Source organism: Mastacembelus armatus, chromosome 9, assembly GCF_900324485.2.
Source record: "Mastacembelus armatus chromosome 9, fMasArm1.2, whole genome shotgun sequence".
Taxonomy (NCBI): Eukaryota; Metazoa; Chordata; class Actinopteri; order Synbranchiformes; family Mastacembelidae; genus Mastacembelus; species Mastacembelus armatus.
Genome location: NC_046641.1, coordinates 12,919,203 through 12,941,317, shown reverse-complemented (window position 1 = coordinate 12,941,317; position 22,115 = coordinate 12,919,203). Strand labels below are relative to the sequence as shown.

General features: G+C 39.1%; 1 protein-coding gene across 2 annotated transcripts in view; it reads left to right on the top strand.

Moving 5' to 3' along the window:
- The window catches only part of wscd2 (WSC domain containing 2), a 31,285-nt gene extending 11,060 nt beyond the window's left edge, over positions 1 to 20,225 (top strand). For both annotated transcript variants that reach the window (XM_026322782.2, XM_026322783.2), the window contains exons 2-9: positions 6,098 to 7,022; positions 9,874 to 9,988; positions 11,661 to 11,845; positions 13,971 to 14,092; positions 14,174 to 14,348; positions 15,413 to 15,577; positions 15,682 to 15,882; positions 18,345 to 20,225. In XM_026322782.2, coding sequence (XP_026178567.1) covers positions 6,632 to 7,022; positions 9,874 to 9,988; positions 11,661 to 11,845; positions 13,971 to 14,092; positions 14,174 to 14,348; positions 15,413 to 15,577; positions 15,682 to 15,882; positions 18,345 to 18,697 — 1,707 coding nt within the window. In that variant the 5' untranslated portion in view covers positions 6,098 to 6,631 and the 3' untranslated portion in view covers positions 18,698 to 20,225. The remainder of the gene's footprint in view (positions 1 to 6,097; positions 7,023 to 9,873; positions 9,989 to 11,660; positions 11,846 to 13,970; positions 14,093 to 14,173; positions 14,349 to 15,412; positions 15,578 to 15,681; positions 15,883 to 18,344) is intronic.
- Positions 20,226 to 22,115: the final 1,890 nt, after the last annotated feature.

Genomic DNA, 22,115 nt, shown 5'->3' with positions numbered 1-22,115 from the left:
TACTGAGGGTAGGTCTGAAACTCACAACAGGAATCTGGGATGCTTCTCTCTCTTTTTTTTTTTTTTTTGCTTCGAGGTGAATCATTAGTGCCACTACTGTCTTTCCTGTTTTTCCAGCATTCCAGTATCTTTCCCAGTCCTTCACTTTTACAAACCAACAGTGAATGGCAAAACAAGTCTAGATGAACTAGCGCTAATTTGGATTTTATGAAAATGATTTGTCTCGTCTTTGTCGTCTGCTCATGCCTAATTAAACTCTGCTGCTTTGTGTCCACAATCACAAAGGAGTTGTTATTCATCCACTCCTTTTTTGTCTTTTGACTGTGTCAGTTTCTTATCACTCTATACTGGTGGAAACGTTCATGATCTTCAGTCACTCAGTTACAATGCTATGGCTTAACGCTACTATGCCAAAGAGTCAAAGAAGAGGATTACATTATTTTTAGACCCTTTAATTTACCTCTTCTCTTTCAGAGTAAAAGGTCACCACTGAGCTAAATGGACCATTGAGTATTATCAGGATTACAATGAGCTTTTTCCCTGCCATTGTGGGCTTAATTTTTAAGCTTCATAGAGTGTGCTAAAAGAAAAAAAGAAAAGAAGCTTGCTGTGATGGGTCTATTCAACTTCTACAATGCCAAATGCACTGGTATTTGTAATTTCCCTCAGGCTTCTGGAGGGTATAGCCAACAGGGCTATAACACAGTTATCATTTCACGACTGCAACAGACAGTGTATATTAATCTCTTCAGTAAGTGACTTTCAAAATGAGAAAAAGAAAAAAAAACTTTATTACTGTCTGCCCCAAAACTTTGCACGTTATTAGGCATATAAGGTGCATGCTGGAGTGAGACATTTCATAGTTGCAAATAAAGTGGGTATAGTAGCTCCTGCACCTCTCAGTCTGTGAACGTAATGAAGTTGTTGTTTGAGATTTGACAGGTGTTGATGCTGGACAACAAGACAGTGATGTATCCTGACTTTGCTGTTCTTTGAGCTTTCGTAGAAAACAGTGTGTCGAATAATCTGATTGTAGTTTGCTCTGTTCTAAAATTAGGTACTCACTTATTAAGATAGTCCATGTGCAGTGATCAGTCCTTGTGTGTTTATAATTATGCAGTTAATAGAAGTGCACAGTATAAGTTCGCTTGCTAATGCACTTACAGAGCCAAGTTTTAGAATATAATAATTGGAAATCATGCAAAGATTGTCTCAACAGTTTGGTGGCCAATGAGGGAATAATAAAGCCACAAAGGTACTCCTTAATAAATCTAAGACGAAAATTTAGTTGTTAAACTCTTGTATCATTAACCTCTCAGCAGGCCATTAATAAGAGGTTAATGAAAAGAGATTGAAGACACTGAATATCTTTTCACACCAATGTGCAGCTTGTCTGCACTGATTTCAAAATTGATTTATTTACTTACTTCATCTTTTTTCTAACCCGATGTTTAAATAGTTCCTGACAGAAAACAGACAGAGGTCAACACATAACCTACTGATAATCAGCAGACAGTGAACGATGACACAGATAATGGAAAACTGTTTTTAGAAACTTTATCACAGGGTATGTGAAGTGGCACAGTTAAGTGTCAGTACTGAGGCAGAGGTGGATGACGTCTGTAATAAAAGGGTTTGTAGTCACATTTCTAGCTTCACGTAATGTGTGACTGTTCAGGGATTGCTGGTGATGAGTTTCATTTTGAGAGACCACCAGAAAATAAGTGTACTCGGCATTCACTAATGCAGACACACACTGAAATCAAACAGAGATTTAATTAAAATAACTGACATGAAAATGGGAAGCTGAAACTGGCGCATACTGTGGTAACGTTTGCCAAACACTAAGCAAAGAAAACTGATTTGGCAGTGTGATCCTGGTATTTGAAGCAGCCATATTCACACTCCAGTTTTCAGGGGTCAGGCACTCCTAAGAGTTGCCATCTGTGCTGAGCGAGCCACTTGAATCTAGTCTGTAGAGGAGCAAAGGTTTTGGCATCCAAAGGTTATTTTTTTTTTTTTTAGCTTTCTCAGTCTTTTATGTGAAATGCATTTTTTATAGGTTGTAAATTCTCAAAAGTTTTTTTTTTTTTTTGTTTGTGTGTTGTTACAACTACACCATTATTTACATTAATCTGGTATAACAATAGATTTGATTGTTTTATGCTTATGCTGCCTTCTGCTGATTGTGAGCTTTCTCTTAGACATACACTGATGGATGAGGCAAATGGGATAGTGTGGAATGGTCTGTGGGAGCAGTGTGCAAAGTTTAAAGCAGGCAGGGCCAGTTTTATCACCAGGGGAGAAATGTGAGATTTCATTTGATTTGATTTGACAAACATGGCTAATGCGCACTGGCAGGCCAAAACACACCAGGAGAGCAGAAAGAGGGGAGCCTCAGTACTTCTGCTGTTAATGCTGTTAACCCTTCTACTGCTGAAGGCCCAACGACAGTATTTTTGACTGTTGCACACAGCAGAAGCTGGGAGTTAAGTAATGCTAAGAGAGAAGACTCGTGTGGTTTCCTTTCCTGCTAATAGCACCTGATAACCTATTCTTCCAGCCACTGCTACAGACTTGTGTTTCTTGCCTCTGTTAATGATAAACAATGCTGTTTTCTCTGTGGGCCAAACACAACCTCGCTGCTATTTCACCATTCAGTTGTTTTCCTGTATTTCACAAACTTTTACCGCTATGAAAATACAGCAAGCAAAAACCGTTTTAAACTATGGGAGGATATCACCACTAATTTAACTCAGCTGGTGAGATATGCACTCGGGGCTGGAGGTCTAGAAGTTTAAAAGCCTCGCCCACGTTCGAGGAAAAGGATGTTTATTGGCAACGGAGGGATGGGGAAATGTAAAACTGATCTGTAGAAACAAGTAACAAAAATAAATACTTTATTTGCTTCTATCATTACAAAATAACCAACTATCAAATATCCAGACTCTTCAGATTTCAGTTGACAATTAGTTTCCTTTTGTTATATCCTGTCACATCATGAGCTCATCTGTCTCTTCAGAAGAAATAATACATAATCTCATGGTTAGATGGACTCTGCTAAACGTTTTCTCACTCTCTGCGTGCTGGAAGAGGCGTCACTGAGTTGACACCCGTGTCTGTGGTCAATGAGTCCCAAACAAATATGCAGAATATTTATGTTTTGGCTTGTGCAGGACAAGCAGAGCTGGCTGCTCACCACAGATTAGCTCTGACGTTTCCTCCCAGAAATCCTCTTTGATTAAATATTTTCTGGCTCATTTAATATGAATGTGAATTAATGGTCAGTCACAGAGTTCATGTCCTCTCCACTTGAGTAATTGCAGTGATTGGGCAAACAGACCTCTACAGCACTTCCTGTCTCTGTCTGTTGGATTGCCTCTTCCTCTGTCTGTCTGTGTAGTGTCAGGCTTGATTTTTAGCCATTAGTCTATAACACTAAAAGAGAACAAAGTTCACCCGTATTGTACTGAGAGTACAGACCTACAGTACGTAAAGCTGGAATTAACATGATGCCCTCGCTCTGATTTTGTGTTACGTGTTACGACTACAGGGATGGCATTGTGCTAACATGTTCGGTACTTGTGGTTATGACACAGACCTGCAAAACTAATGACATTCCCATCAGCTTTGGATGTACTTAATATTTTAAAGCTAATTAGCATACTAACACACTAAACACAAGAGCCCACCCACTCTCCTGTCGCTGTCACTTGAACCTGCAAATTAAGCATGAGTTCAATTTCTTTCCTGTAGCTGGATAGACATGAATTATTAACAGCAGTAATTAACGTGTGTGTGCCTGTTGAATTCATGAGAGGCACAGTGGTTAGGTGTCACATGCATCCGCTCGTCGTTTTCTCCAACTGTTCACTCTCATTAACCCCTTTACTGTTTTTAGAACAGGAGCACCTCACTGTTTTTTTAGCTACATTCACTATAACATGAACTGTCCACACACAGGCCTACACTATGTTCTTTTGTGCCATGTTGCTTGCGACCGTAAAGCACCTGAATCCACTACACATTTTCAGGATACTGTTAGGAGTATGAGTCATGTCAAAATATGAAGTTTTATTGTTCTATTTAGACCTTGTAACCCTGCAGGGGGCCTAACCTAGATATGATTCAGTTTCTCTAAGGCAAACAAATTCAGGTTAAAACAAAGATCCACTTGTTTGAGTCTCTGTATTGTATTTGTTCTGAAATATGAATAATTTCTCCATCATCAGGGAGTCCAACACTTACATAAGTCTGAAAAAAAGGTCCTGGTTAAAGATACTGCGTAGGAGTCACTTTTCAATATTGTTTAAACAGCAGTTAAGCTGTAAAAATGAACTGAAGGAATTACTATACGGTGTGAGTGCATATATGTGAATCCCAGTGGAGTAGAGGCTTTCTGTGAAAATAAAAAGATATTTTATTTAATTTAAATGTATTGACAGTTCAGACAGAAAGGTTTGTGTATTCGTTAAAAAGGATGCTGCAACATTTAAACATATGAGGTATTTAAAGGTATTTTTTAACTTTAGACAGAGCTGTGCTAATTGTTTCCTTGTCTCCAGCGTTTGTTTACATTAAATTTACCACAATAAGAGTGTTGTTAATTTTCTCATCTTTGTGTCTGCAAGAGAGCAGATAAGTGTATTTGACAAAATATCAAATCTTGAAATAAATAGTTTCTTCAAAAAGCAATTACAGATTTATTTGTGCATGATCTGAAATGCAATGGGTAATTAAAAGCTTGAAACATAATCCAGCAATTAGACCATAACAGATTTATTTCAAGGGCTTTTATCCTTATTTTGAAACTGTGAAGCCTAAAGTGAATTAGACTGTTTTAACCTTACTAATCTGATTTGCTTTGTTTTCTGTTGACTTTTAGTCATCAGCTGTATCATCCATCATTTAGACCACAGGACATTTAGTGGTTGACTTTTTGAAAATTAAGTAGACCTAGGAAAAGACATTTGGTCTCAAAATAAATAAAACACTGAAGACATTGGTAATGAAAACCATATTTGTGGGTATGTATAAGCTACTCAACAGGATCTACAGGAAAAGTTAGAAGTCAGACAGGATGAGGATTGACTTTGCACCCGGATGCTGCGGGTACATGAGACTGTGATCCATTTCTCCTTGAGGGCCCCACAATCTTCCCAGACTACCAGAGGGAAAAGTACAGAGGTGGAAAGCCAAGGGGGGTCTGTCGTGCCATTGAGGTTTCGGATGACAAGTATTCTGCGGATCTGTCTCGAGGCAAACAGAGAACCACAAGGGCGAGTGTCCCCATGAATGTTCTGGAAACTTCCCTGACCCTGAGGAGTTTTGCGTTACACTTTCCAATTGTAGTCTCTCAGGCTCATCCCCAAACAGAGACCTCTTTGAAGGAGGCTTACAGAGAATTGAGGAAGTCGGGATTCAGCTGACCTAGAAAATGTAGTCATCCGTGTAAAAGTGTAAAGTAAAAAACACTCTAGATTTAATTGATGGTTAGATTTAACAGACTCGCTTGAGCCTGTTTTTTGTTTTTCCATCAGGCATTCACACTTATTATCATCACCTCAGATCATCTTGAATTTTGTTTTCTTCGTTTCACACACACATAAGTTCCCAAAGACATCAGTGAAAATGCCAGAGGGTAAAGAACTTTTGTTTTTCCTCTTTTGGCTTAACCTAATTTATTAAAGATGATGTACATCTCTGAGCTTGCTGTAGTGAAACTTTACACCACTGTTGCTACCACAAACAGATATGTTTCCCAGATACTTAATTGTGTTTAATCCTATTGTTTTTATTTGCTTACTTCCCTGAATTCCTGTTAATGTGAAAAAAATGAGAACAGTTTTGTTTCTTAAGTTTCCATGTAACAACAATATTGTAATAGAAACCAACCAGTGAGTAAATGTACAGTTTTTGTGTCTCTGACATATCAGGAATTACTTTAAAGCTTATTATGATGTCTAAAATGTATTTCCTAGTATTATATTTAATTGTTTTGTAACCAGCTCACGCTGTTTTGCCTTTTCCACTATGCTAAAGGTATGCACTTACCTTTTTTTCTTTGTGTGTATGTGTGTGTGTGCCTTTACTGCAGATGGTGAGTTACACCCTCTCACTCCTGGATCGCCTCAGTGAATAGCTGGCCGCATAAAGGCGAAAGGATCTCAGCCCACCTGGTAAATAAACCCTCTTTCCTTCTGCACAGCGTGGGAGAAAGTGCCACTGCAGCATTAGTGAGGCATCTCTGTAGGCTGATAATTGGAGGGAAAGCAGTGTTGAGTGATCATCTTGCGCTCGGAGCCACTCATCTTTCATGCCGCGGCCCCAGAGCCAGCACTCTGGGCTGGGCTGTCAGTGGGAACGCAGAGAGACTCTCATGTGGGCACTGCAGACAGAGCTGCAGGTGTAAAGCACCTTCCTCATAAGACTGAAGAGGCATGCATGATGGAAATGTCATGCTATAGTTTGGAGGATCTCATACAGGATTAAGATATTTTGACTGGCTTGTACTTCATTTTAGTTGGTGCCCAATAGTGAATGGTGGGAGCAGGGAGAGCTGGTGTTGATCCTTTTGCTGTATGAGTTTTCATCCCTGGGATAGTGTGTCTGCGTGGCAGGGGGAGCCAGCATGGCCAAGCCTCTGCTGAAGATACAGCGCTATTTCCGCAGGAAACCTGTTCGATTCTTTTCCCTCATCCTCCTCTACCTGACTGCTGGGAGCCTTGTTTTCCTGCATTCTGGCTTTGTCGGGGACAGTGGCCCCGGGGCCCGAGGGGGCCGGGTATCTGTGGTGGCTGCAGAGATGGGCAGACGGACTTCATCGTCAGACATTCGGAGTCTTGGCATCATGAATAGACGTTTTAAGGACACACGCAGGTCTGGCCGGAGGTATGGTCCTCCATGGATGAAAAAGATGGGACAGGATGGCCAGGGGATGGACGGCAGAGGGCGAGACTACACCAGCAGCTGGAATCGTGCGCTTAAGGGACGCAGTGCTAAAGACATGGATGATGGAAGAGGTGGGTTAAACTCAGACTGCATGCTTTACTATACTGTTGTATTGTTTTCAGTTACACACCTTCACAAATCCAACATCAGAGCAACATCAGATCTTCTCACATATCCAAAATCCAAAATGACTCAATAAAATATAAAAGTTAAGGCTTTGTTTCTCATAATGATTGAATAATTCTCTTGGCTTCTCCTACATGCAAAATCTGCCTGTGAACAAACAATAACACAGATCAGTAAAAGGCATAAATACAGTTCACTGGCAAAATAGATAGTTTAGGGAATAATCACAATAGTTGAAAATAAATCACAGTGTTGAAACATTAATGACTAATCAGTGTGTAAAAGGAAATCTTATGTAAATTATTATTAGAACAATTGTAAAAATATTTGACAATTTCTGTGAGTTTAAAATGTTTTATTTCAGGTTGTTTGATCAACATTTATTCCTCCAAAACATCATACATCTTTGAAAATGATTCAAAGTAACCTTTGATTGCAGACAACACCTTTCGAATGACTGTGAATTCAGCTGTAGTTCAGCTGTAGCTCTGTTTGGTGCTGTTCTACTCATGAAGCTGCAGCGCAATCATTATAGTTTCATCCCTATTCTTATATAGTGTTAAGCAAAACAGTCCTGTCAGAACAGGTTTACATATCAAGTCCTCACTAGTGTGTAACGTCCTATCAGATCATAGAGTGTTTCACAAACATCAGTGGGAGGACGGGAAGTGTCCATCCAGAGGTGACATTCAGACCTTGCGTGGCACAGACAGCCAGCAAGAATGAAACATGATCATATTAGCTGATTGGAAGTGGAAAGTGGAAATGATTTACTCCTGGCTTACATAGCTTGTCAAACACTTTCTACACTGTGGGATGAAGCATGAATTATTATTGACCACACTGGATATTTCCATTCAGTGTTTAAGAAAAACAGCCCATTGTTAACCCAAATCTATGGGATGTTAGGCTCATTTACATTGATCTGATGTATCATATAGTTTGATCATATGATTAGATATATTTATATATTTATATTTCCATCTGAAAAAAGTAGATAGTAACTTAATGCCAGGCAAATGTAATGGAATAAAAAGAGTAGCATATGATCACCCCAATAGAGGACCAAGCACCCCAAAAGTTCAGTTAGTACTTTATAATAGGTATTATTCCAGCATCGAGAAACGTTCAGTATAACAGTGAAAAACGTCTGGTCCAGATGCTACTCAGTTGATTTGGGATTTATTCATCTGCAACATGTTAAAAAACACTGAATAGCCATAAATAAAACCAGGATTTTACTATAGCTTGTGGCTGTGTAGGTTTGTGGTATCCCTCCAGAGTGTCATACGGGCAGATAGAAAATCTCAGATGCTCATAAATAAGCAACACATGAGTTACTGCTGCTCTCTCTCTCTCTCTCTCTCTCTCTCTGTGCTATGACTAAAAGTGAAGGTTGCTTTCCTGGTTTTAAACTGCTCTAACCAGACTCTAACCACTGGTTACAAGGTTACAAGGACATAACCAGGAGAGAAAATAAGCAAGTGATTATATAACGAGAATTCAGATTCACAGTACAGTATTGAATATTAAAGAACAGTGTTTTTCTAGTACAGGTTTGGGATTATATTTTCAAATCCAAGGCCAGGAAGGCAAACATGTTTACAATGTACATTTGAGCTTTGGGTTATTTGATCAAATGAAGGTTTATCAGTCTGGCTCAGTGCCTGCCCACCCCCTACCCCCCATCTCCCCCACTCCCCTTCCTCTTATCCCTTTTCTGAGATGCTAACCTCACAGGACTGCAGAGCAGCAGAACATGATGATAGAGTAATTAGTAGCTTCAAAGCATTTGTTTGCTCTCATTCATCCAGCACCACTCCTTTCTCTGCAGTTTTAACCGTAACAGACTTTTTCCCTCTTCTCACTGCAAATGCACTCATTCGCTCAAACCCGCTTTCATCTGCAGGGACTATTGCAGCTCATAGTGCTGGTTGAAGCACATAAACACATTTGCGCTGTGCGGTGCAATTGCACAGAAGTATAGCACGCTCAATAGACTGGAGAAAGAATGTACCAGTCACCACAATTCATCAGGTACAATCTTTGTTGTCGAGGGAGTCTGTTGAGCAGCTGAAAATAATATGGACACATATATGTTTACGTCCTCATGCAGAAATATGTTATTTAAATGGAGCTGCAAAAACAGATTATTTTCCAGCTCAACAACATTTAGTAGGAACATTACAGCTCAGTCCACATGCTGCTCAAATGCAGGCCCAGCCGTAACAATTAAAGTAATGCAGGGGAATAGGACACTTTGCTTTCCCCATTTAGGTATTAACACAGGCTCTGAGGGGTAATGGCACAGCACAGATGGCGAGAGGTTTGTTTGTTAAAGGTACAGTAGAGCCGGTGCAGCTTGGTTTAGCAGGAGAGCAGTGTTAATGAGAGGCAAGAGGCAGTTGAAGGGTTGCTGTATTTTTCTGCAGGAGTTCACTGGAGCCCAACCCCCACCACACACACACACACACACACACACACACACACACACACACACTTCTGAAAAATGCAAGAGATGACTGCCACTACAGTTACAGACCACTAGAAGGGGATGTGTGTCCTTATAAATAATTAAAGCTTCTACAGCGGTTTGTGAACAGTCTTGTGAAGAAGATACTGTTTTGGACAGTTCACTTTTTCCACTTTTATAATCCAAAAATGTTTTTGTTGCAGAGTAGCTAAAGTGTATTGTCAGTCTAGAAATGTTTGAAAATACAGCTAAATATCTATTCATGTTGTCTTTGAAATGGTTTGTCTGTCAGTATATATGACAATTTATTTTCTCTTTTTCAGCAAAATACATTGGCTGCTATGTGGATGACACAAAGAAGAGAGCGCTGAGAGGAGTTTCCTTTTTTGACTACAAAAAAATGACTGTGTTTCGTTGCCAGGACAACTGTGCAGAAAGGTATGACAGAAGCAAACAACCAAAACTTTCATCCATTATAAATCCCCCCTTTTAAGAACCTTTTTATTATCACTGCCAGGCTAAGACGCAAAGTAGAATTGAAAGCGCAGAAGAGCTGATGTGGAAATGACAAAACCTGATGAAATGGTGCATTTACTTTTGCTCATTTGTGGCCTCTTATAGAGACAATAATATTCTACATACTGTGCAGTATGGTGGCCAGGTATTGACCAATATAGTTTTGTCCAATGAAGGGAAATCTTGATGAAGCAATATACAAATATGTTTTAGACAATAGTGTGTGTTTCTAACTTTATGTCAATGGTTTGGGTAAGTCCCTTTTTCCATTTAACTATAACAATGCCCTTGTGGTACATAAGGAAATGGTTGTCCAGTTTTCTGACAAAGAACTTGCCAGGTCTGCCTGAACCCCAGCCAACCGGGGCTGTGTTCGGGGCTCCAGGGGAAAAATAAACACCTGCTGGTCCAGCACTATGAGCAGGAATACAACCTGTAACCACATTAAGTTGATTAAGCACATATCTTTAGGGATATGCAACATTAAAAACTGAAATAATTAATGTTTTAAAGTTACATTTTGATGTGGTCTAAAAATCTACAAGACTCAAGTCTCAAGCTTACAAAAATAATCAGGAACATTTTAAGGCCCACGTCATGTTAGATAACATATAGTGCTGCAGATTAATTCCCATTATTTTAGGATGATGGATGTAATGTTGGTGTTGGTCATATAGTAAATCCTCATATTATTTATTTAAATAAACTACCCGGGCAGTAAATCCAGTCCATTTCTTTTACGGGCAGTAAATCCAGTCCATTTCTTTTACTAATATCTGTATACGGACAATGTTTGTTAGTTTCTGGTGTTTTTTTCAAAACATGAAAACAACTGGGAATATTCAAGTAATCAGAGATAGGCATCGACTCTCTGCTCCTCTGCTTCATTTCGCTTCCTGTTAACTCCCTCTCGCTGCTACTTCACTACCTTCCTCTTGCCTCATATCCCACCCTGAGGAATACCGAGGCTGGGTCTAAAGAAGGCACCAATAGCTCATCACTGATTCACAAAGCAGGAGAACAGGGTCAGAGAAAGAGGCTTGTTTTCAGTTCCTTCCTTCCTCTTGCTTCTTCCTTCTTGCCTCTTGCTGCCTGCACGCCTCCTCTCCCAGAGCAGCAGGTTAATAAAAACAGACAAACAAATGAGGGGCAGCAGCACACAGAAGTTTGGGTGTGATTGACAGCCCAGGGGATTTGTTCTGTGTGAGGGGTGTGTTAGATGTCTAATTGCATCCGAAAGGCCTCTTGGGAGTCAAATCCTCCTTGAAGAAACAGAAAGGAGAGAAGAGACCTTGTGTGATAGATTCAGTTTCCATATATACTGCACACATTTATATTTGGCTTTGCCTTAGAGCTGTGCAGCATGTGTAACTTTTCTCATCTTCAGTCAGCAAAGAGAGGTGCGTGATGTTTGCATGTGTTTTCATAATTGCCTCAACATCCTCTGTGCATCCGTTTATTTTATTACAGTTCATGCATTGTGTTTGCCTGTGAAGGATTAAGACTCAAAAAAGAAGACTCAGAACAATCACTTAAACCTCACCGTTTTCCTGTACTAATGATTTTAATCCTGTTTTCTTTCTCTTCCGTACAGAGGCTACATGTTTGCAGGCCTGGAGTTTGGAGCTGAGTGCTACTGTGGTCATAAGATCCAGGCGGCCAACGTTTCAGAGAGCGATTGCAACATGGAGTGTAAAGGAGAGAAGAGCAACGTGTGTGGAGGAGCCAATAGGTTGTCCATTTACAGGCTGGAGCTGAGCCAGGAGTCAGCCCGTCGCTGTGAGTCTGACACTTAGCAATGACAACAACAACGACAAACACGACAAACAGGAACAGCTTCACGTGAGCCACGGGCTGCTCTGCAAATGTAAACACAAGAGAGCTCTGTCATATGAAGTCAAAATATACACTTTACAATCTCAATGAAAATTTGTTGTAAAAATGTGAATATCTGAATTTATGCCCATTTACTAAGGAAAATTTGACCTGACCTGAGTATACTGTATAGTAATATCTGCTGAGGCACAAAGATGCCGTTTTGATCCAGAAAAGTAAGGCGCCTTGCTGTTTTGAGGGAAAATATTTGTTTTATTTTGGGTTACTGCCACAGTTGGGAACAGGCTGCTCTGTTGTGTTTACCTCTTTCCCTGGGGAGCTCTCCTACCTATGTAGCCGAGCCAGCCACGGTCTGCATCCTAAACACTGTCTGCCTGCCAACGGAAAACTGAAGTGAAGGAAGGCCTGATCATTAGAAATACAAAAGATTTGTATTTAGGTCATTTATATAAAAAAAAGTAGTTTGTCTTTGGGTTATTTCCCTGTCAGATCTGAGAAAGTCCCAACTGCAAGGTGAAGTAATTTTAACCCTTTTCCCCTTCCTTTCCTTTTTACTCATCCACCCACTACTTCTTAGATATAATCAGCTAATTTGAATGGGCTGAGTGTTGGTACAGACATGTATGGCAAGTATATGAGCGACTCCTGCATGTAAATGATCTTACCTTCCCAGTCACGTTGAGGGCTTTTTATTTATTGTTCTCATTTCTGCCTTCTTTCCTGTTTGCCACGTATCAGACTGCTGAGTGTGCTCTTCATGTTTGGGTTTTCACCCGTGACCCTGTTCTCCGTCATGTGAGCCCTGTGCAAAGTATCAAAAAGGAAATACAGGAAATAACGTGACTTTTGGTCTAGTTAGAGACCATTAGCCTCACATGACTGAGGGTTTTAAGTTAATTGGTACATTAGTCCTTCATAAACATTCATCTGAATGTATTTCCATTGGATCTCTTAGCACAGTGTAAGGATTATATCTTCAGGATTTAACTCAGCTCTGTGTTTGCATGAGTGATATATTCTCTGCTTTTCAAGACCTTGGTTGTGATATATGTGTTTGGTTGCTGCAAATGTTTGAATCAACAGAGCACAAAAGCATTTCAGTTTCATTTGAAAAGCTCTGTCACAAGCGAAGGCAAAAAGGTCAATAGAAAGAGGCTGCACTGAAGATATACTGCAGAGGGATAAAGAGAACATGGACATGACATTAAAAATACAACTTCAAGTTGGAGAAAAAGGTCAACAGTAAATAAAACATTAGCCACCCACACAGCTTGGACTCATTTGCAAAGTGTGTTATTGTGTTTTAAAGCCCCACAAAGCTGATAGTTAATATTTCCAGTAAAGAAAAGCAGAGAGGAACTCAATGGTCTGAGTGAGATGGTGGTGGTGCAGCATGAACCTAAATAGGTTCAATATCACAGACGCACAGCTCTATTATTGTATTTTATTCAGCTACAGCTGGCCAAGCCAAGTCTGTATCATAGAATCTGTCACAGTAAAAAGCTTTTAGTGTTTTACTTCTTTCCTGTATTAATGTTGCCAGTGGACACACTTTCATATGGAACTGAAGTTGACGTGTTGACACCATGAACTAAATATGAAACTGCTGTTTAGATTCTCAGTGATTTAAATGTGTGATGCACAATGAGAAACCCACCAACCATGAGTGAAAACCACTTAATCTTTACAATTAGTTTTGTGTGATTAATTATTCTATGATGGCTGCAGGGAAAAAAGACATTTTTATTGTAGTTATAGTGTGCAGCAATAAGAAAACAAAAAGAGCTGAAGTAGAAAAATCAAAGTACGAAACATTATGATGAAGATAAACTGCTGTTGTGATTAATGGTCTATGGCCTGTCCATCGGGATGGATCTTATCATCACGCTGCAGACGTGAATTTTGTTATTGGTTCAGTCCAGTGGCAGGTCAGGGTCTCACCACACTAGTGGAGAGACTCAGTGGGATCTCTTCATCAGGGGTCAGTAAATAGAGACCAAGCTGATGGAAGCTGTGTGTGCATTTTTTTCCCCTGTTGGTGAATAAAATTTTGTTCTGTCTGTTTCAGACGGCAGCGCCATTTTCAAAGGGTGTTTTCACCGGCCGGACAATGTCACATTGGCACTTCCTTTCAGCGCAGTCATCCAAAACATGTCTGTGGACAAGTGTGTAGACATGTGCACCGAGAGGGTGAGGGGGTTTTGGATGTGTGTTCATGCAGTGCACATTCGTGTGTGCGTTTGCAGTGTGTAACAGCAGCTCTGTTTTCAGGAGAAATCACTGGCTGTCCTGGCTGGAGACCGATGTTACTGTGGATTCCCAACTCCTCTCTTTTCCCTGCACGAACTGGAGGACGAAGACATGTGTCTCCACCGCTGCCACGGGGAGGAGTTTGAGAGCTGCGGGAACAGCGAGTACTTTGTGGTCTACCAGACACAGGTTCAAGGTAAAGTTCATGCCTGACAGCACAGGAGTCACAGGAGTCACAGGAATAAAACAGAGCTGTGTGGTGAGACAGTTCGTTAAAAATGTATGAAGATATTGTAGTTTCATTTGGTGCTTTTTGCTGTCCTGGCCACAAAGTTACAAAAGCAGACTCTTCCTTTTACTCACCTCCCTGGTACTTCTTAGAAATATGCTAATATGAAAAAAATCAAAAAACAAAAACATTTCCATGCAGGAAATACATATATGGAACTTTGCAGCACAGTGTTGCATTAGTGCATCAAGAAGTCCAATTGCATACATTCTTTTTTCACACCTTTGTGACTGTTATAAATCATTAAGACCAGATTCAGCTTAAACTGCTTCAGCACATCACAGTGCTGCTATCAGCTTAAAGCAGTACGTCCATAGGATTTGTTAAAAACAAGTCTCAGCGCAGGAAAATCTATGGGAAAAGTTTTATTTACATTTGTCCTTGATTTTTCTTAATTTATTAATTTAATGGATTCTATATATATCCTATTTTTTAATCATGAATTATGAATAAAATCCTCTATCACCATTTTATTTTGTTATATATTGCTGTACCTCATTATATAGTTATTTCTCTGGTTATTTTACCACATTGATGCAAAAATCCAAAACAACCATGGCACATATTTCTTTCATCATCTTAACCAGCATTAAAGTCAATACAATGTCAATTGTTTCACAATTCGTGAGGAAGAGAAATCCTCAAGTTAAATACCACCTTACGGCATCTATATATATCCCTGTGTTTAGACCTTTTTATGAAGTTTTGTTTTCTTTTATTAATGTTAAATGCCTTGCACCAACAGTGTTTCAACATAGGAATTTTAATTTTTTAGCTTGTGTTATTACAACATTATGGAAATATGTAGGAAGTGACACACTTTTGGTATCTATTTGAAGCTTAAATGTGTCATAGTTCACAGTCTTTCACATTTAGTCCCACATTTAGAATCACTGTCACATTTAACAGCAGAATTTTCTATACATGCAACAAATCGATAAAACACCCCGTCGATCTTTGTGCTTCCTCAGATAACCGCTGCATGGACCGACACTTCCTTCCCACTCGTACTAAGCAACTTGTGGCTCTCGCCAGTTTCCCTGGAGCCGGCAACACCTGGGCTCGCCACCTCATAGAGCTTGCTACTGGCTTCTACACTGGCAGCTTTTACTTTGATGGCTCCCTTTACAATAAAGGTAGGTGTTATTACCCTCCCCCCCCCCATGATTTATGTGTATTCACTCGTGAATATACCCCTGCGGAGTTAATACAGTGTATGTGGCGTGTCATTCTTTCACAGGATTTAAAGGGGAGAGGGACCACTGGCGGAGTGGGAGGACGATTTGCATTAAGACGCATGAGAGCGGCAGGAAGGAGATTGAAGCCTTTGACTTGAGCATCCTTGTGATCCGAAACCCCTTCAAAGCCCTCATGGCAGAATTTAACAGAAAATATGGCGGTCACATTGGATTTGCCTCCCAGGCCCACTGGAAAGGGAAAGGTGAGCTGGTGCAATTTAAGGTTCAGATAGTAACTATGATATTTTACACCATATGCAACAATTCATCCTTCATAGTTCTGTACATAAAGAAGGAAACATTTTGTCAAAGTGAACTTGAAAGCAATGCAATCGAGGAAATTGTATTATTCTTCTTCTTGTGATTATTAGTATTATTAAGTTCTCGGTCATGAAACACAAAACTAATTTTGCCAACAGTATGTGGACTTTTTAAATCTTTTCTCTGAAAACCACAAGGTTAAAATATCAAAAACATGGCAATAATCCACAGTGACACATTATATAAGAAAGAACATGGAGGAAATGAGCAACAATCCAGGGCTGTCTTAGTGACATTATAAACCACACTGTGTGTGGCTGAACACAAGTCTTTAATGTGATGATGATCCAAAACCATTTCCGTTATTTCAAGCACAATCTGTCCGAGAAATGAGAAGTGAAACAAAGACGGTGTGGTGAGCTGGATCATGAGTTGTGTCCACAGCTAAAACCAGCTTGTTACATTGGCATCGAAAAATGACCCAAGTAATTTTCCTTTAAGGATTATTGTCAAGTAGTAAAAAAAAAAAAAAATCATCCTAAGGTTTCTGAAATAATTAGCTGCTAGATTTATACTGTATTTGCTATTGTATGTGTATGTGGTGATAATACACTTTTTCAGATTTAATTAATGTTGTTATGCTATAGATTGGGACATTTTGTCTTAGACAGTGTTTCATTCTTCATTGTGCAACCATTTAGTGAGTCATCAGCACTGTTTAGTCAGGTTAAACTCCTCTTGCATCTAATTGATTAAAAGTGGTTATTAAAAAGCATATTATTTGTGACTTAATCAAATAGATGAAACCTTTGGGTCTAGTAACCCTGTCTGTTGAATTAAGGATACATTTCATACCTTGTGCTAAGCTCTCCTTATATTTCATGCATATTCCACTTTTCTCACTACATCCACCCATTTAACTGTGTCTCTGTAACCATGGCAACAGGTTTTGTCTTGTCCGTGTATCGTCTGTCTGACTTTCTGTGTGGTTTAATTGATTTTCCAGAGGCTGGATAGTTGCCGACCCAGCAGTTGTGTCTCTTTGTGAAAACATCAGCACATTTGGCCTGCCATTTCCAATGAGTGTTTATTTCTCCTGCCATGACTCCAGTAAAGAAGAAGGCTTTCTGACAGCTGCCACTTCAAATACAGAGCGAGGCTCCAGTCTGAAAGTCAGCATGACATTTTGTTCAGTGGCCCCACATGTGCAGTACAGTACGATTTAAAGCACTCCCCTCTGCGGGGGGAGACCATGGGGGTGATGGTACAGATACTGATGCCACCCAGAGTGACCCCATAAAGTCATCTCAAGGGCAAGGTCATTTATTCTGGCAGGCATGTCACTTTGCAAAGCACAGTTATTTCATTGTGTGATTTGGTGGATTTTGTTGCATAAATCCCTCTATTTGGGTTTCTAAAGTCAGACTGCTAATAGAATATAAATATTTTACTGAATTACATATTCTGTCACACATTAGCAGAACAGTGTGTTCAGGGTTAGTGTAACAATTATTCTGCTTTCTTTTCATTTTAAGCTCTTTTGACACCCTGAGTCAGAAATGCAGTCACTTCCATACTCCGGCTGTGTTATTGTACAGTCTATAATATTTTCTCCACTCTGATACTAAAGTTGCCTCATTCATTGGTTTTTGAGAGAGCACTGCGAGCTCAGCAGGCTAAACTTTAATGGAAACCTCACCCAACAGTAAAAATGCGTGCTAATGCGCCACAGCTCCTGCCAGCTGCCGCTTTAATGGACCATTAGATTATCAATGAATAATAGTTGCAAGCAAAAGATTTTCCTGCAGCACCTCTAAACTTTAGGGACAGCAATGTCCATTTTTTGCTACTTTCAGAAAAGACTTAATTTTGCCTCCCAAGAACTGACTCTTCTAGCTAAGTGACATCAGTGTTTATCTATCATGACTTTCACTTCCCTTTGGTTCAGTTCCCATGTGAATTTTTTTACTTTTTTATTTCTCTTTTTCATATTTAGCATTTTGTTTACATAGTCTTTAGACATTGGGTGGAGCATTTATCAGAAAATCATTCTGGACCTAAGTAAGAGCAAAACTAAAACTTTTACCACACTTTTCACCACATATTACCTATAACTTAATCTTAAAAAGCCCTATGTTTATGGCTTTTGCTTTGTCTTACCAACTGACTTATGTAAGGAGCAGGCAGGAATGAAACTGGTCTTGATTTAGTTTCCAGTCACTTTTGTTGTTTTGTCTTTATAGTTTTCTCAGTGACCTACATTCATTGTGTTATATGATTTTCCTGGTGTACAGTATAAGCTGAGTGGCAGCTCTGTCTCCTTTATATTCATTTAAACAGTATGAGTGCCTTTATTTAGTGGATTGGCACCTGATAAATTATTTTGTGTACTCTCATTTTACAGAGTGGCCTGAGTTTGTGAAGAACTATGCCCCTTGGTGGGCGTCCCACACTTTGGACTGGCTGAATTATGGGAGGAATGTCCATGTGGTCCACTTTGAGCACCTGAAGAGGGACCTATTCTCCAAGCTCAAGGGGATGGTCCAGTTTCTGGGTTTGAAGGTTTCTGAGGAGCGCCTGCTCTGCGTTGAGGGCCAGAAGGATGGAAACTTCAAGCGATCGGGGCTACGAAAGCTTGAATATGACCCGTATACTCCTGAAATGAAAGCAAACATCAATGAACTGATCAGAACAGTAGATGCTGCCTTGAAGAAAAGGAACATGTCTGGAGTTCCAGAGGAATATATGCCAAGATGATATATGTGATTCCCTTGTTTCCCTTTTTATCCACTTTAACTATTCTGTCAACAGATTCTGTGTATTTTGTAGGATAACATGACTTTTTCAATACATTTTTTGTGATTTCATGTAAGTTGAAGTAGTAGTTAGAAGAAATCAGTGTCTTTAATCTGTCTTTCTTTTTTTTTCATTTTTTTACTCATCTTTTTTTCATTTTTTGTTGAACTTCAGCAGCTTCATGCATTAATAGAAGCGACAACTCTACCAGGGAAAGTTTGTTATTCTCCTTCTGAAAAACACTTATTTTGCTCTATGCACATGTGCTCTGTAGACGTGTGCACACGCCTTAACATGAAGAAGGTACGACAGCTGTGACTACAAAAAGGCACATCTGACTGTGCCAGGAAATCTCTTGCCAGTGGAAAAAAAGCACTGGACCCAAAAGATATAATACAACATTGCAAATGGTTTTATATGAGCTTATTTTGCAGAAAGCAGAAATAACTATAATGAAAATCCAAACATGAAATTTTGAGCTGCTATCACCGTCACAGAACAATGCTATTTTACTGTACACACACAACACGTGAACTGAAAACTTTAAAAACTTTTAGCATTTTTGTTAGAGGGAACAATGCAATATGCAGTCTTTAACTACCTGATGATGATGATGATGATGATGATGATGATGATGATACTGTGTCTCCACGTTTCTGCAAATCACTGAACTTACTGTATGTAAGAAAAATCATGTTTTTGAAGATAAAGAACTCAATTCTCAGCTCCTCCTATTCAAGACGATAAATAATCCCTCTTGAAGGCACTGACTCAAGGAGAGAAGAGGATTTATCTCTACAGCATTTATCTCTGGTGTGCAGTGCACATTGTTGAATACTTTGGTTGCGAGTATGTTTTCATGACACTGGACTTGATGCAGAAATCCAAAAAGCACTCGACTGTGCAACACTTGCCCCAAAGATCACTGATGAATTAGGTTTTACGCTCGTAGATCGGAGGTTACCTTTAGCAGTAGTGATCATTATAGAATCATTTTATGACAGCTAATCATTCTGAATGTGAATTTCTTTTTATTGCTTGATTGTAAGAGGACATAGCTAAAGAGTTAAAACTGATGATCACTTTGTTCATTGTTTAAAAAAACGGCTCAGATTTTCAAAGCAGCACGTCTTATAATGGTACTCAGTGTGCTACGCCATATGCAGAAAAATAAACTGACATATAAAAAGAAAATACATGAATATATACCTGGAAACACTGGTGACTGAGAGCCAATAAACATTAACTTCCATTTTCAGTATAATAAAATATATATTTTTATAGTGTGTGCTGATACTTCAAAAATGTTTGTATTGCAATGAGCAAATGGGAGAAGGCGTTTCTATTTTTAACACACGCTTTAAACGTTATTGGCTCTTGCTTTCATTGACAAGCAGGCACTTTCTGAACATAGGTGTCACATTTGAATGTATTTTCTATTGAATGAATGTAAAGTGATGAAGCCCAATAAATCAGTTCATTAAATAAATCACCGGTCTGCTGTTTGTTGGTTGCAGAAGATGTGTTCCCATTAAAATGATTAAAAAAAGAGTTGAAGTTTTTTTGAAGATTATAGAAAATCTGGCCCAATCTGAATAATAGTGGCCATATTTAAAAGATATAAGTGATCATGTAGAAAACTTATCTTTATAAAGACTGTGGTCAGATAGTACCTTTATTAACTGCAGTTGCATGATTTTAAAAAGGCAGATATATGTTCTGCATGTTCAGTCATATTGTCCATAAAATGGCTAATATTTCTCAAATTGAGGGGGGGGTAAATTCATGACCGCGTTGTCTCTCAGGATCCTCTGTTAACCACATTATGTCAGGCTGAATAAAGGTTGTATTCAGATTCTTTAACATATATAAATACACTAAAATAAAAAATAATTACCAAGTTAAGGACAGTTGTTCTATTATCTAACCCATGTCTGGACAAGAGCAAAACATGTACTAGCAGCTCTATGATTAAAGTTCAATGCAAACATCAGCATGTTGACATGGTCACAGAGGCCAGCAGCAGGAATGTCATTAGTGGCTGTAAACCCAGCTGACATCTCTTCAGCTGCTAAACTCTGCACTATGTTCAGCAGCTAGTCTTAAACTGTGTGTCTACCATTTAATGCTGCTCTTTGACCAAAGGGGCCAGATTTGGATCAAAACAAGGCTAAAAGAGACAAGTCAGTACAGTTTTCTGGTCTAAGACCAAAAAAAAGAGGCAAACTAGAGCTAAGAACAGAGAAGTACTGAGGTGAACTACAGAGTTGTGAGTGCACTCACATTAGCACATACAGTGGTGTGAAAAAGTGTTGGCCCCCTTCCTGATTTCTTATTTTTTTGCATGTTTGTCACACTTTAATGTTTCAGATCATCAAACTAATTTAAATATTAGTCAAAGGTAACACAAGTAAACACATCATGTAGTTTTTAAATGAAGGTTTTTATTATTAAGGGAAAACAAAATCCAAAACTAAGTTCAGCAGATTTCTAACTAATCAAGAAATCACTTAAATAGGACCTGCCTGACAAAGTGAAGTAGACCAAAAGATCCTCAAAAGGTAGACATCATGCCGAGATCCAAAGAAATTCAAAAACAAATGAGAAAGAAAGTAATTGAGATCTATCAGTCTGGAAAAGGTTATAAAGCCATTTCTAAAGCTTTGGGACTGCAGCGAACCACAGTGAGAGCCATTATCTACAAATGGCAAAAACATGGAACAGTGGAGAACCTTCCCAGGAGTGACCGGCCGACCAAAATTACCCCAAGAGCGCAGCGATGACTCATCCAAGAGGTCACAAAAGACCCCACAACAACATCCAAAGAACTGCAGGCCTCACTTGACTCAGTTAAGGTCACTGTTCATGACTCCACCAAAAGAAAGAGTTTTAGTTCAGTTGTTACAATAAAAAATGGATTCATGGATCTTTAAAGATGAACTGTCCACATTTTCACTGTGACTCAATGCTATTGTTACATGTAACCTTTGCAGTCTTGGCCTTTTGTCGCTTCTCCTTAGTTTCAACATCAGAAAAATCACCAGATCTCGCTCTTGTTATGAGTACTCGAGTGCTGTTACTGTGCATGAAGTGCATTCAGTACTCTAATTCAAAGGTTCATGTTTCTCAGGAAATACATATTAATCCTGTCTCTCTGTGCAGTTTACACCTTCAGTGAAAGATTAATTTAGACATGTGCATGTGGTACTATTTATTGTTTTTGAAATTACAAAAGAATGCATTTGCAAAAAGTGATTACTTTTTTTATACTCCTAGTTTTATAATGCAAATATTACTTCAATATTAAGTGATTAGAGAGGAGCAGATAATAACTGGTAATGGGTACAGCTTCATAACCTTCAAAAACCAGGAAGAAAAA